Source organism: Labrus mixtus, chromosome 12 (assembly GCF_963584025.1).
Source record: "Labrus mixtus chromosome 12, fLabMix1.1, whole genome shotgun sequence".
Taxonomy (NCBI): domain Eukaryota; kingdom Metazoa; phylum Chordata; class Actinopteri; order Labriformes; family Labridae; genus Labrus; species Labrus mixtus.
Window position 1 is genome coordinate 17,770,744 of NC_083623.1, and position 15,461 is coordinate 17,786,204.

Consider the following 15,461-nt stretch of genomic DNA (forward strand, 5'->3'; position numbering starts at 1 on the left):
ATAGAACCATTAGCGTAAGTATAGTTCGATATATCACTTGCTTCCATATGTCGAAATACTTTAATTAATTTATAATTATTTTCTGCCTATTCTGTGTTATTCTTGTCAGAAACTTCAAAGTTTCCTATTGACAATCGCGTTTTCTGAGGGACTGGCGCGCGCTCGCTCTCCATTCCACCTCGCGCACATCAGAAGGCGCGCCAATCAAAAAAACCCTCCACGAGCCCCTTCACGAGCTCCTTCACGACGCCTCTGTGTTCACTTTATTCTGACGGACTGGAGGCCAGGGGAGGTAATATCATGCAAACTTTCATCGGAGTCCCACATCTCTTATTGGTTCTAGTGCTGCATGGGATACCTGCGCAGGTAACTTTTCATAATTCAGAACACACATTTTCGTAATATTGCTAGCCCACTAGAAAGCTTTAGGCTACCTGTTTTTTAAAAACTGTCTAAAGTTACGCTATGGCTGTTTCAGGGTCTGTTTCGTCATCATTACTTATAGTGAAAGGTTTAGAGTTATGTTTCATCAAAGCCTACATTTAACACAAAAACCCAACAGGGAATTTTTGCCTATGTGATATTTTTTATCATTTTTTAATCCAATTAGAAGAATGTTGCCTTTTGTCCACCGCTACAAACGTGACTCTTATTATTAACTTCACGTGAAGCCAAGAGGAATCACATCTGTCACTGTGAGACGTCTGTTCCTCTCCTTAGACTTTTCTTTCTCACTATCTCTATTTTGACTGGCTGTGCTGTGTATTACCTTGAAGATATTATCTGCATTCAGGGTTTTGGGAACCGTCATGCTTACAGTCATATTTATGTTGTCTACAGATATTAACTGAGACAGACAGATTCTGATGCAGCTGCTGAATGTTACTGATCAAGTAGATCGAATTTTGTGCAAAGCTTTGACGGTATAATACAGTTATTATAGTAGTATATGGTGCAGAGTCACTGTATGAAAAACTCAGGCTACAAGTGCCTTTGTTTTTGTCTTTTTTTTTTTTTTTTTTTTACCACTGAACAACACCTGATGACTCTCGGTCCTGCTCCTGTGCTTATGATGAGTATATATTACTCCGCACAATATTTTCGGTTCTGCTTCTTCTTTTTGTAACACTATCACCACCACAGATGCATTTAATGCAATATAAACCAGAAAGTAACTAACTGCAGAGTGCACGGCATATAGCATATATATATTAAATCCGACTTGTTGTGTTCATTAAAATCTATAAAGGTAGTCCTTAAACCCTCTTACAGGAGGGATGATGAGAGATGTGTCAGACTCAGCTCATACACATGCTTAAAGCCTCCTATTGTGTAAGGTATTTCTTCTTATTTGCCAGAGTTCGTTTTCTTCATTTACATGACTGTCCTGTGTTTTGCATAAATTGATTGAAGCTACACAAGTAGTGTTTAAACCAAAAAATAATTGCATTGTGTAAATGCAACACACTAGAATTAAATTGATGTTGATGCACTCTGAAACGTGTGTTTTGTAAATGAATATAAATGACCTTCATGGAAGATACAATTCATTTTCTATGCAATTTTTTAAAACCCAAATGTCTTCGACATCAATCAGTGGATAAATGACCAAATCGTAATGAGATGTTTCATGTAGCTTCCAAAATATCTCTCAACTCCCATCACCCCGGGGAAGACTCCCTTCAGTGGATTTTTAGTGCTGTGAAATAGAAAAGCTGTAAGCCTATTTGTCAGACAAGTAATGAACCAACCACTTGACATTTAAAAATTCCTTTTGAGAGAGATGTGAGGAAGGCCGGGAGAAAGTGGATGAGAGTCAGACATTGAAAAGAAAAATGCCTTGAAAGAATTTGTGCTCATGTAACCTTTTTTTGTTGTTCAGGATGCTAGGTTAGGTTGATGACGTTTTATTTTGTTGAACACTGACACCATTTTCTTTTTAATGAAGCTGTGATTCAACAGAAAGCCATCTAGCAGTACAGACTTTTTAAAAACCCCACAAACTCATTCAAAATCCCACAATTAAACCCGTGTTTGACTTTAAACAGCCAGTGTTCCCAGAGAGAGTTGAGGTGTCAGAAAGAGATTGTTGATATTCAAAAGAAGAGCAGAGCCAAAATCAACTTTGCACTTTGTCTCTCTGCTCAATTTGGCTTTCAAAAATCAAGAAAAATGTGGCTGCTGGGCTGTGAGAACAAAAGAATCAATTATGGGCCATGACACTTTCCAGTTCCTTCTTTGTTTTCTCTCTTTGTATTGTCCGCAAACCTCCCATGAGACAAGAGCAGCTATTCTTTGTTGTTATTCTTTGCATACTTTGAGAGTTTTCTCTTATTTTAAAAAACCTTCTAATGTTACAACAAATTGAGAAATAAAGTGGGCTTTATTTTGGTGGCTGGCTCATTTTACTGCTTTTTGCTGATTTGTGAACAGCGGCACAGTGGTACATCATGCTGCATCATTGTTTTTACTGGATCAATGTGTGTGCACTGCTTCCTCTCTGCCACTAGAGGGCGCACTTCAATTGTTCAACGAACCTGCTCTTACCATAGCCGAGTCGCTTCTAGTCATTTCTCACCTGTATCAGATTTCTCATTGACTGCAGGCGCTTTATCACTACAGCTTTGTTTGGAACTGATGTTTTTTCTTTTATAAAACGAAAATGTTCGAGATCTTTCTTCAGTTATTTGTTTTCTCTGCAGATTTCACAACCTCCGGAAGACGGCCACTCCAAATGTAAGACATTTTCTCGATCATAATACACTAAATTTCTAATTCCATCACTTGCAAATTATTAAAGACTAATAATGAAACTTTTTTGCAGTGATGAGGTTCCAGGAGGTGTGGGCGAGGAGCTTGTGTCGGCCCATGGAGCAGTTGGTGGATGTGGAGCAGGAGTACCCTGGAGAGTTGGAGTACATCTACATGCCTGCTTGTGTCCCACTTTGGCGATGCGCTGGCTGCTGTGGGGATGAAAACCTGGAGTGCCAGGCTTTACTTGAACGCAACATCACTCTGCAGGTGCCGTGAGATCTCTTATCAGGACGGATTAATCAGAAAAGTCTAAAGAGAGGTGTTTGAATGCATCTTCTGTTTACTCTCTATGTATTTGATTTCAGTTTTCTTTTGTTTGGGTTTCTCAGGTAATGAGGCTTCATCCCATGATCTCTATGCATCATGTAGAGCTCACATTTGTGGAGCATCAGACATGTGAATGCAGGTAATTTTCCACAAAAAAGGCAGATTTTTAACATCTTATTGTTGCTAATTGCCGGCTATTTGTGTTTTCCCTGTTTCTAGAGCCCGCCAGAAACTTCAAAATGATAAAAGGTCAGTGGGTGAACGTTTTATCTATCAGACATGAACACATCAATATTATTCATTGCCCTTTGCTCATCCTCCACAGCAGCACTGAGTCTATAAAGAACAGACCTCGGAGGAGGAAACACAAGAAGACAGCAAACGGCTGTGGCAAGTAAGAGATGGATTGCCCCCCTGCGGCACACAAAACACAAACACACACACACAAGCATTAATTCATAATGTTTGGACATCTACTGCAACATTTATCACTGTTTCCCCCACTCTGTCAGAAAACCAAGGACGGATGAGATTAAACCATATCACTGTATATCCTCTGCTGTGTTACTCTTCTAGAAGCACATGAACTTGTGTTTCAGTTTAAGGTCACAGAGAGAATTTTAGCAAAATGATCCAAGCTCCGAGCTAACCCAAGACTGCCAATATGTGAAAAAAACACATATCAGGGAAAAACAACTAGTGTACGGGAGTTCATACATAGAGCGGTAAACTTCTTTATAAGCCTAATTCTTTCATGTGTTTTCAAAGTCACATTCTTATTTGCAGCAGGCAGCTCCTTCTTGTACAGTCACGTCAAACACTGTATACATATTTGAATCCATATTAAAGCTAATCAGTATACTTCTCACTCAGCCAGAGTGCACAGCACTGAAGATAACTGGAGAGTAAGTTCAACAACAGCAGATATCCACCTTGGCCCTAAAATTGCAAGTGATTAAATTCCAAAAACACAGACAAATAAACCTTGAGAATAAACCAAAATATCATTTTAAAGCAGAATCTGATTACAGTAAACAAGCTGGTCAGAGCCATCTCAACTTATCATTTAACAGTCATATCCAAAGGCTTTATGAGCAGAGTTTTGGTATTGTGTTGGTCTTTGGAATTCACATATAAAGGTTTTTATCATGAAAACAGACACAGTAAACAGACATTAAATACAAAGTCATAAAACTTGGAATATATGACAAAAAGTAAAGCTCTGGGGTCTGTAAATTTGTCTGGGAAAACACAACAACTTGATAACAGGAAACCTGTGTAATGAACTGGAGAAATGTAGACGTGGCCAATTACAAGACAGGGTTGGTCTAAAGAAACTGGTTATCTGGGTGATTGAAGAATTTTAAGATCCAGACACGCAATCTACACATTTTTAATCAATCTTACCTGAACATCATCCTTATGAAAATGCAATGCTTCATATCACATTTATATTACTGTATGTGCATAATGAAGCCATTTGCACTGTAACAAATGATCCTGTCCGCAGCGTACCTGACAGGTCTCTTCTTAAATGATTCAAATACAGTATATGCAGTGGAGGATAAAAACCACGATCCCCCTTTTGTTCAGATTTGCATTCTCAAATGTAGTTTATAGCTTATTTGATGTGTAAATGTGGCTGAGCGCTCAATGCTAGTCAAATCATTTGGATGGTGTTTGTATCCCTCCATCTCAGCTCAGCAAAGTTACACTGTTAATGTTGTAATATATATGTATATATCATACCTACAAGACTAGATGTTGGACCTGTCTTAATTTAGCCTCAGGTGAATTTGAGATTGTATTTTTGATTAGGACTATGGATGCTGTTCTCCATTACATATGTTAAGTACAGTATTGGGGGAGCTTACACATAATGTAACAATTGAACATACTGTATGTGAGTTTTCTTTTAGGACATAGTGTACCTCATAAACAAGTCTGTATTAACGATACATTTAGGCACAGAAATGTTTCCCTCTTTGGGAACAGAACATAAAGATGAAGTAAGGTCTGCTGTTTGAAGGCTTTAAGGTTTCAGCATCTCCCCTGGTAAGAGGTCCTTGTGAGGGGACATAATTATCCAGCAGCCTCAAAAGAGCTGCAAAGAGCTCCACCCTGAGAATCAAACCAACTTAAAGCCATACACTGGACTTCGGGTCATTGTGGGAGGCTGTGTTTGGTGGTGGTCTATGGGTTTCCCCCCCTTTAACAACTTTATCATCTTTATAACCTGGGTGGTCATGTTGTTTTCACTGTATTCTGGTCGAGAGCCATGTTAATGCTGAACCGTGACTTTTGTTTATTATTTGCAAACCATTACTTAGGGTCAGTGGCCCATTATCTTGTAGCCCCTCAACCCTGTCCTTTGTGGTCAGGGGACCACACAGTTGCAGAGTTTTTAATTTCTTCCAGGAGATTCAGAGGGATCAAATTGTATGATGCCAGTACTGAACATAAACTGAGTTTGATCACAACTTCCTACTCAAAACCATCAGAAATAAACATTCATTTTGATTGTTTCAAGGTGGCTTCAGTCATGTAAAAACCTCAAAGTTAATGTTGGGGATTTTACTTCTGCTGATCAGAATGACATTCTTCCTTTTCACTGTGTGAAGAGACTCACACACAGAGACTCTGTAGGGACCTATGACCATACTGACCCCTTGACCTGTGCCTTGCAGGCCTGGTCTGTAATATATCCATGTGTTATAATTATCATCTGGGTGGTGATTGGTAGCACAGAGACACACTAGTGTCCACTTGCAATTTGGAAATAGTTTCAAACTTAATAATTAGGAAGCTTGTCTGCAAGTCAAATATTACATAGTAGATAGATAATATTAATTCCCAAAAAACGTTGACATAATGAAAAAAAGACAGTCAACAGCATGACTTTACAATCAGTGTCTAAGGATCGTTTGTAGAGTTTTTCTGGTGTTGAAATGTTTTAAGAACTGTGGAACGCAATCTTAAAGCCTCGTTAAAATGAAAAAGAAAAAAGATATTCCATTACCAATTCGTCCAATTTTGGGTCTGAAAAAATGTCTGTTTCCTGAAAATACGGCCAATTTAGCTGAATAGCTAAAATTTCTCTAGTGATGGCAAAAAAAAATCCATCAATAAGACCAGTGAAATGCAGTGTGTGGGCTCATGAATTATTTGCTTATTAACACCAAATGCCTTTCTGCCTTAGAGCTATGTCACAACATTTTATATTCTAAAACATTTGGGTAAATCGAACAATGCTTGTTAAAATGTGTATTTCATTAAGAAACCACTGTACCAATTATGATTTTTACTGCTTGTTTTTTTAATTTTCAGGTGCCAGTTCCCGCAAAACAAGATCAATCTTCATTGAGCAACATTTTAGTCGTAACTTTAATTTGGAGATGTTTAGAGAAGTTGACATCACATTTGTGGATTGATTTTATTGGTTCCTTCTTTGACCATTTTCTTGTTTCCTCATCCTGTTTATCCATCAGAATTTCCATCTTGTCTGTGACATCCATGTGTCTTCTGATTGAAAAAACAAAGCAAACAATCAAGCCTTGCTTGTAACTGTCGTTTATAACGGACCAAAGTCAATGTCAATTTAGATTTGATATGATTCAGGTTGCTTTTGTATGAGGTTTTAAACACAGACACAGGCAGATTTAGAACAGGTTTAGAGATAATCGTTGTAATTTGCTTGCCAGCTGCCAGAGGAAAGGATTTCATTCATTCATCCAACCTGAGGTGTTCCCTGAATAAACTGTCTGATCATCCACGGACAACACTCACAGAGAGGCCATGAACTTCTCCATCCCTTCATATTCAGTGTGACTTTAAGAAACTGACTCCTGTTTTTATTGTTGTGCTAGTGCTACAAAAACATATTTTTTACTTTATGTCTTACTTGCTTTAACTCTGCCTTAAATAAATGTGTGAAATAAAATTAGCTAAAAAGAAAGGACCCTGTGTTGTCTGCATTCGCATTGGGGGTCCATTTAAATTAGTATCATGCAAGGACACATGGGCTCAACCTCAACATGTGGCCAGGCTCTGTACCATATCATTTTATTTGTATTGTGTTCACAAACCTCCAGAGACATGTGAGATGATAAAGGTGTGGCTTGATATAACAGCAAACACTCCTTGGGATTTCACAAAAATGGTCAGCATTTTGAAGAAGCCCCCATTACATGGTATAAGTTAAAGAACCATATTAAAACTTTTAAAGGCTCTAAATAAATACCATTAGGAACTTTAACTATAACTTGGTGAACTCATTCTTGAACAGTATTCAAAAGGGCAATTACACAGATATTATTGAAAGCTGTTCTTGTGTTGGGCTATCTTGTTCCTTAAGAGTGTATGCACTACTACACTTCATTTAAAACATTGTCACATCATCCCCAATCCTGTGGTGTCTAAAGCTGCATTGGTGAAAGTAAGATAGTTGAGAGCAACATGCCTACACGTGAGAACATTTTGTTCTAATGGCAGTCGTTTGTTTACTTATTCAAACGTGGTGCAGTGAAAACTTACCCTGCCTAGGTTAGCTGTGGGCCAGCCAAGCTATTATGTAACACACTACGCTCAAAGCCTTCCCGTCACAGGGTTTACCGACAGTACATTTGAGATGCCTGCACTGTACTGTACACCTCCTAACTGCATGATGAACACAATGTCCTCAACTTGCCACACATTTGGCTGCTGTCACGTTTTTCAGCTGGCTTCGCCGGCCAATCAGAAGCTCGGAAATATACCAGGCGGCAAGTCGAAGCGACGTACGGAATGTGACGCGTCTGGTACTCCAGACATGGCCACGCCCACAACTACCAAATATGGCTCAGTGGCTGTACTAACAAATATCCTGCCTCTTGGATTTTTCATATTCAGCGAACAATAGTTGACAGATAAGCGAAAGGCGATAACCAATGGGTCGTCGATAGTCTGCTTTCTGTTTTTGACAATTGAAGTGCTGTGGTTAACGACTGTTGCCACGGTGCTGGGCATGTGACCGAGCGGACAGGGGAGGGGCGTCGTGTCTCGTGTATTGTACCGTGGAACACCGAGTTCTATCAGCAGAGGCGACGAGACGACAATAGACAACTCAACCCCGACAGCAAACCGACTACTTATCCCTTAGCTGTGAAGACCGCGTCGTTGGAAGAGCCCCAAAGCAAAGGTATAAACATGTTTCATCTGGGTTTAAAACGTTTTGTCGTGTATCCTGTAACTTATCTTGTGTTAGTTAGCCCGAAACAAAGCTAAGCTTAGTGCTAAGTCTGTTGTTGACGTTTCTTCTGTGTACTAATGTGAAATTGACCATTGCGACTCTCTAGATTATACTTTATTCTTTAACTATCAACATTTAGCAGCAGGTTCTCATTATGATAAGCTAATTTAGGACTTGTGGAAAGTTATTTTGTCTGACAGATAAGACAATTTAGTTTTTTGTTTCCACTCTCTCATGGAAATTTGACATCACTAAGCGGCGATAACATTTGTGCTTTCTTGACACAACTCCATAGTGTGTCAGTGACATGCAAATAGGCTTCTCTTAGTGTTGTATTTATCCCCATTCTTTGCTGTGATTGTGTTGTTGCAGTGGGAGCTTGAAGATTGTAGGACTTTGTGTGCAGCAGGAGAGAAGATGAGCACCAAGAGGAAGGCAGAGATGCACTTGAGGGCAGCAAACAGACCTCGCACCATGAAGTCTGTAAACTCCAGGGCTGATTCAGAGAGAGACTCTGGTTTCTCAGGTTCGACATTTCTCTTGCCTTTATTTATGTTCCCAGATATTAAGGTACCTTTTAGTTCAACCCCAGTTACTCTTCTTTCTGGTCTACAGATGCTAGCTCAGAACACACAAGCACTATGGACACAACAGACCCAGAGGATTCACCCCGCGCTGCTGCACAGCAGGGATCACAGAAGTCTGGTTCGGCCCCCCAGCCCTCTCAGCTAACTGTGGTGGGAGGCTCCTACTCTAACCTCTCACCTATGATCATCATGAACAACGTTGTCCTCAAGCAGGTACGCTGATGCTACTCAGCAAGACTTTTATCTCTTTTGGATGAACTCGCTCTCTGCCTCCATCCAGGTTCAGCCCTTAACCTTAGAACTTCAGGCAGACGTATGAGCAGGTCACAAAATGATTGTGGTCATGTTTTTTCTGCTCCTGTGGTTGACTTCAACATGTATTCACAGTCTATTCAGAGCTACCTGAAACATGACCCAAAGTGACTTAAACAATACAATTGATTAAGGGTGTTGTAGTTAGTTAGTTATATTGTTATGACAAAGATGTTCCTTCAAACAAATATGTAACCTATCAGTGAATCAGTTAAACTCAATGGTATTGGCTTGGTTGTGCTTTGATGCATGAAAATAATCAAAATATGATTTTATGCCAAGTATGTTTACAAATGCAAGGAATCTGTCATGGTGTTCTAGTGCATGGCAAAGTTTTTAGTACTACATTGTTAAATAGAAAGCAAGTACACAGCAGAGCTGCTACTGTCAACTACTTAAATATGTGTTTTATTATCTGGATAGATATGTCAAATATAAGTATTTTACAGAATAAGTTGTAGCTGATTTACATCAAATTTCATATCCAATGACCCACACACACCTATTATGTTTTTATCATTTGTGGGCTTCTGTTTGAATAGAATTGCTGGTGGCATAATTTGAGTTTCATATTTTGGCCTCATCATTTTATATTTTACTCCGGCCGTAGTCACATCCCATTCTGTCAGACACAAAGCTGGGGTTATGCAGTTTATCTGAATGAATTGGCTGCACGTCATCCAACCCTCCTCCAGGTTGGTTAAAAAGACAGACATGGAAATCAATTTGTGGTATTGACGTAATAAAGTCTGCCTCCAAAGACAGAGAGAGAGAGAGAGAGAGAGAGAGTTAGGGAAGCATGCATGTGTGTCGAATCAGGGAAGAGTCAGTTTTTACTTTGTTATGTAATTTTATGTGTATAGCACAACAAGATAGAAAGCAGTCTCTGGTAGTAATGAAAACCAGAGATTGAAACAGCTGTCTGTCATAGGGCAAAGGCAGGTGGAACTTGTTGTCAGTAGACCCATATTGTATGCAAAGCCGTGAAAGGGGAGTTGGTTATCATCAAACAGCTGTTCAGGTTGCTATGTTGCCATGGTAACGCAGTGGGTGGTGGTGCTGCAACTGTTGTAGAAAAATGATCATCCAGGGACTTAAAAACATCATGAAAAAGTTCATGATTTAATTTACTTGCCCATTTTAAACATGTGTATTTTTCAGGGGATATTTGTTAAAAAGTAATAAATACTTTATAGAAAGAAGCTTTTCTGTGGAAATAGTAGTCGGTGTTTACCATACCATAATATATTGATAACATGAAAAGAATGTTTTTTTTATTTGATTTGTACTTGAAGATTTTGTAATTCTCCACTTTTTCAATCTTTCTTCATTGATTCTCATTGTAACAACGAAATGAAGAACAGCTTTCAAATTAGGAAGTGATTGTGAAGGACCCGCCTTTTTAAAGTACTTAATTTAGTCTTTTCTGTTTTTGCAGCCTGGAGATAATCCTCCAGCTCTGAAACCCTGGCGGTTCAGTCCCACAGTGGAGGTGGTTCAGCCCGTGGTCCAGCAGCCTCAGGTGGTCTTTCTCCAGCCTGTGGTCTCTCGTCAGGCTTCCCCCGCCTCCAAAGATACCTCCTCCAGATACAGACGCCCTAAGAAGTATCTTCCAATCCTTAAATCCTACCCCAAGATTGCTCCTCATCCTGGAGACAGCTCCAGTTCTTCAGGAAGAGGGACTGCTTCCTCATCTTCCTCATCTTCCTCCACCTCCTCCACTTCATCAGAGTCAAAAAGAAGCAGCAGTTCAGCCTCCACCCCCCGGGAACACTGTCATAGAGAGAAACAGCTGAAAAGTCTGTGTGCTGCTGTAACTAATTCCAGCTCGACCACTCCCAGTCTTCCTGCGAGTCCTAGCCCCATGTCTCCTTTGCTTCAGAGCCGACTTTCTCTCAACACAGCGGAAACCAGCGCCAGCAGCAGCCCTGCAACGGAGAGGCCTTCATCAGTTATCAGCCAGTGTGAGTTTACCTCCTACCCATCTTTCAGTCAATCCACAGGCTCCATAAACAAGACTCTGCCTGTGCCTTTGGAGGGCAACCAAGAGAACAGTTCATCAGGAGAAGGTGAAGTTGATACAAAGAGGAAGCGCTTCTGCAACACCTATAACATCCTGAGCAATTCCGGCCTGCTAGACATTGCGCTCCGTGCCAAGGAGCTCCACCGGCAAAACCGACGTACCCAGAGCGACATAGACCAGCTGAAGGAGTACACAGACCTCTTCCTTCAGGCTGCATGGAGTGGTGACACCAGCATCTGTTTAAAACTGCAGGCCCGCCTTCAGGAGGACGAGGAACGAGAGAAAGAGAGGGAGAGAGCTGCTCAGACCAGCTTAAAGGCAGATTAGACCGAGACTAGTGCTAGGCAATAATCCTTTAGACTGAGATGTGGACAGGAGGACCAGGGTTGGGGGTTGGAGAGTGCAGAGACAGATGGACCGAAAGTAATGTGCTCCACAATACTCTCACACCCCCAGACTTGATACTCACACACAGTGAGCTGTGGCCTACATTTTGGCTGCCAGCTGCCTGAGGGACCTGATACATCAAGCCGACCTCAAAGATTTGGTTCAGATGACGACTTTTTGTTGCCTCGTGTCTTCTTTGGAAATAGTGCCCTTGAAAAGTCTAGCTGATGGCCAGTTGACTGCCAAGATGCATGTATGTTGTGCACCTGTGTGAAGGGGAAATATTTCAGTCAGCAGTCTGTGTACGTTATCCAGGAAAGAGAAGTAAAGCAAAGTACATTACCATTTCTAATATCCCTTTGAATATGTGAAAACATTTTCATTTATATTTTCAGATTATGAACTGAGAGTATTGGTATATCCCTTTTTAAACGTTTGAGTGGCGGTGGTGTACTTTGTCTCGCCCTTCCCTGATGTTTTTCAGCATGTGATGATCAGAGAGGAAAAATAGCAGTCAGTGTGGCAGAGTGTTTAGCGGCAAGATTGGGGACCATAATTTCTCATGTTTCTGCTTTGGAAAGCAGCATCACCAGCGTATGTTGTTTTTTTATGGCTGCAGGGTAACCACAGCAACCCGATACAGAAAGCTGAATGATGTCTGGACATACAAATTGGATATGATCACTTGTAAAAACAAAATGATTGTGGTCTATCTTAAAGCTCTGATTTTCAGAAACAAATCTGATTTGTTTGCTGTCTGAACAAAAGGTTAATTACCACCACTGCTTACTAAACAAACTTGTCCAAAAAGAGACAGTCTGTGGTCGACCACACATTTAGCCGTCTCTGCTTGGTGTGTAAGAGAACTGCGCTAATTAAAACAAGAATCACAGCTCACTGACTGCATCTCTTCCTTGATGCATCTTCTCTGCTGCACAGAAATATTTTGCTCATCTGCAATCAAGACCTAAAGCCCTGAGAGATCTTAGATCGAAGGCACCATGTGATGAATGTAAAACTTTGTGTTTTACTGAATGCGTCCAGAGCCTCTCGCCAGTCAGCATCTTTAAATGGATAAACATGCGCCTGAAGTGTCTTTTAAGTTGCAGCTGCATTTTCAGACATGGTGTGGAGGATTTGGCGAATCCCGTTAACGGTTTTAAGTTGAGCATTCCAGTCATGTTGACAGCAGCCGTAGTGCTAACAGGCTGGGTAAAGGTTTTAGAAGCTATTTATATGCTTCCCTGATATCATCCCAGCATAAAAGGTGCTTCCTTTAGCTCAACAATAATGTTCAGTGACTTATGTGTGTGCTCTGTCAGTTCCTTGAATTGCTCTGCACATGGATATAATTTAAGATGACAATATTGTCCAACTTCAGCAGATTTTTTCTGTTCTAAGTTCTTTACTGTTTCTGGTTTGTATGAGATATTCATTGTGTGAACCTCTCAGCTATGACCATCAAGCCAGGTTTCTTGATGAAACCAGTTGTTGTGCGTCAGCTTTGGGCCTCACACGTCCAGATACAGAGGAAGTCCAACACCTACAATGTCCAAATTAGGACCAGTTGTGGGAGTTTGTTGGATTTCTATAAATTATGGCCTTAATATTCAAACCAGATGTATGCTTCAGAGCTTTGCATTTGCACCAAATTCACCCAAGAGTGGCTCTGATGTAATCTCTGGGAAGAATTAAATGGCAGCTATGGTAGTTTATTTGATGTTACAGTACTTGAAGTGCATTGAGACGCAACACAGAAAACTACCATTATGTAAATAATTGTCCTATATTACATCCACACATCAGATTCACATTGTCAGAGGTTTTTTTTATTATTACCAGCGGGTTTCCAAGTATGCAGTTTGTTTTGGCGTATTCTGTTTCACCATGTTTAAATGTCTGCTATTGTTGACCTAAATGGGATCATGTGTCAGCTAGTTGTACAGTAACTCTAACTCTGAGGTTTGGGCTCTTTTATGAATGAATTGAGGTCATTCTGAAAAAAACAGCACATCTTTAGCTCCATGCCTCAGCGTTTTGTCGAGTCTGGAACACACTTGTTTACCTTCAGCTCTTAAATTTCATACTGTCAAAAATGTCAACAGTGCCTAGTCAGTTACAACATTGGACACTGACTTAATCGCGCTTTCAAACGGTGCGGTTTCGTCAGTGAAATAAAAGAGATTAATTTTTTTTTTTCAATTTGCCAGGGCTCAAAGTAAAGTTACTGACTTGTGTCAATTTGTAATCAGCTTTTAGCGTTATCTTAATTGAGTGCAGCTGAACTGGCTCTCTGGACAGTCACAGAAGTGTCTGCAGTATAAACAATCATGTTGATGCCATGTCACAATGGCAGTGTGAACTTTTCTACACTCTAAACTAAAAGTGCTATGATTTTAATTAAGTTCTTCAAAAGACCTCTAATTTATTTATGGTTGTGTGTGCATGTATGTTGCATGTTTTCCAAATGTCAGAAATAGAACTAAATACTTAGTATGTAAAGTCACTTTTAGGCTTATTATTACTATCGATGTAATAGAGCAGTCATTAGTTTTTATACCATGTGTCCTTAATAAAGGCCTTTTTAAGGACACTCGAGCCAGGACTGCAACCAAAGTGCTGGAACTATTCTGGTCTTTTTGATGGTATGTTTGAAGTATGTGTGGCTGCTGCAAAAAGAGCTCAGAGTTCAGACTCTGACAGTGCAAGGTTTCTTCTCTTCACAACAACACAGCTCACATTTACTGGAACTTTTAATGTCCTCTTGTTGACCAGTTCCTCTTCAATCAGATGAGGAATACAAGTTGGTACTGAATTAGCAATAGGTCAGAGATTTTTTTGACCGATAAAAGCACAAAAGAACTGGTCATGTCCATATTTTTAAAGAGCTTTCCTCGTTTGATGCTGTCTGCTTTTACCTTGGCACATTTATAAAGATTCAGTTACGATTGGCTCTCTGTAATTTTATGTTTTGTTAGTTATCATGGATCCAAACTGCTGTGCGATGGCCTGTTGACTGAACTGTATCAAACCATAATTCTCTGATTATATATCTGCAACATGCTGTGTCATTGGCGGTTCTTGCAATCATAATTACAGACTCGTATTGTTGTTGAAAACGAAACAGTGATTTTAAAAAGAGCAACGACATGGGCATGCTTGTACAGTAGGACACCTGTGATTTTTTTTACAACGCTGTATTTTAATTTTTTCATGTAAATGTTGGCAGCTTTGTTTCCTCAGTGCAATTCAGTTTGCCTTCTGTCATTTGTAAAGATGCTGAGATGTTTGTGAAATAACTTGTGATTTTTGTATCAACATGTTTCAGTAGTGCACCAGCATTGTGATCAGTAGCTCAAAAACATCCTGTAGTTGAGTCAGGCAAACTGAATGTAGCTTGGCTTGCTGGTAACCTTTTTCTATTCTGAACATGTGAATCTAAAGTTGTTCAAATCCTCATGAGACTTACCACTGTGGAGGATTTACCAAGAAATAACTTTTAATGAACTTGTTGTAAATACTGATACTTCACCAATACCAATCAGAGAACAATACGATTAAAGGGGTTGGATTGAATGCGCTTCAGGGCTTTTTTGTACAGTTAAAGTTGAAGACTCATTGTCTGTGTATTAAATGTCATTCCAAAGAAAATGTTCTTGTTCATTTTTACAGAGGTATCTATCAGAATTGGTGTAACTGTCTCTTGAATGCATGAAGTTGTTAAAAGAAACTAAACCTTTTAGGTAACACAGGGAGTGGAATCATGTTTCTTGGACAGAGGTAAGAAAGACTAAACATTTTATTTCTGGAGTTATCACACTGGTAAAATGTGAGACATTGTATA

General features: G+C 39.8%; 2 protein-coding genes across 3 annotated transcripts; both read left to right on the top strand.

Moving 5' to 3' along the window:
* The first annotated feature begins 205 nt into the window (after positions 1 to 205).
* On the top strand, positions 206 to 7,036 carry LOC132985195 (vascular endothelial growth factor A-like). Of its 2 annotated transcripts, none has more exons than XM_061052439.1 (7): positions 206 to 366; positions 2,703 to 2,736; positions 2,825 to 3,021; positions 3,144 to 3,220; positions 3,301 to 3,330; positions 3,407 to 3,475; positions 6,409 to 7,036. In XM_061052439.1, the coding sequence occupies exons 1-7, from the start codon at positions 301 to 303 to the stop codon at positions 6,443 to 6,445; spliced, it is 510 nt and encodes a 169-aa protein (XP_060908422.1). In that variant the 5' UTR covers positions 206 to 300; the 3' UTR covers positions 6,446 to 7,036. The 2 variants fall into 2 exon arrangements, with proteins under 2 accessions (XP_060908422.1, XP_060908423.1); XM_061052440.1 differs by having other exon boundaries at positions 207 to 366; positions 3,410 to 3,475.
* A 1,631-nt stretch (positions 7,037 to 8,667) lies between these two features.
* On the top strand, positions 8,668 to 15,193 carry cipcb (CLOCK-interacting pacemaker b). The gene is made up of 3 exons (XM_061052404.1): positions 8,668 to 8,834; positions 8,924 to 9,108; positions 10,646 to 15,193. The coding sequence occupies exons 1-3, from the start codon at positions 8,726 to 8,728 to the stop codon at positions 11,555 to 11,557; spliced, it is 1,206 nt and encodes a 401-aa protein (XP_060908387.1). The 5' UTR covers positions 8,668 to 8,725; the 3' UTR covers positions 11,558 to 15,193.
* The last annotated feature ends 268 nt before the right edge of the window (positions 15,194 to 15,461 follow it).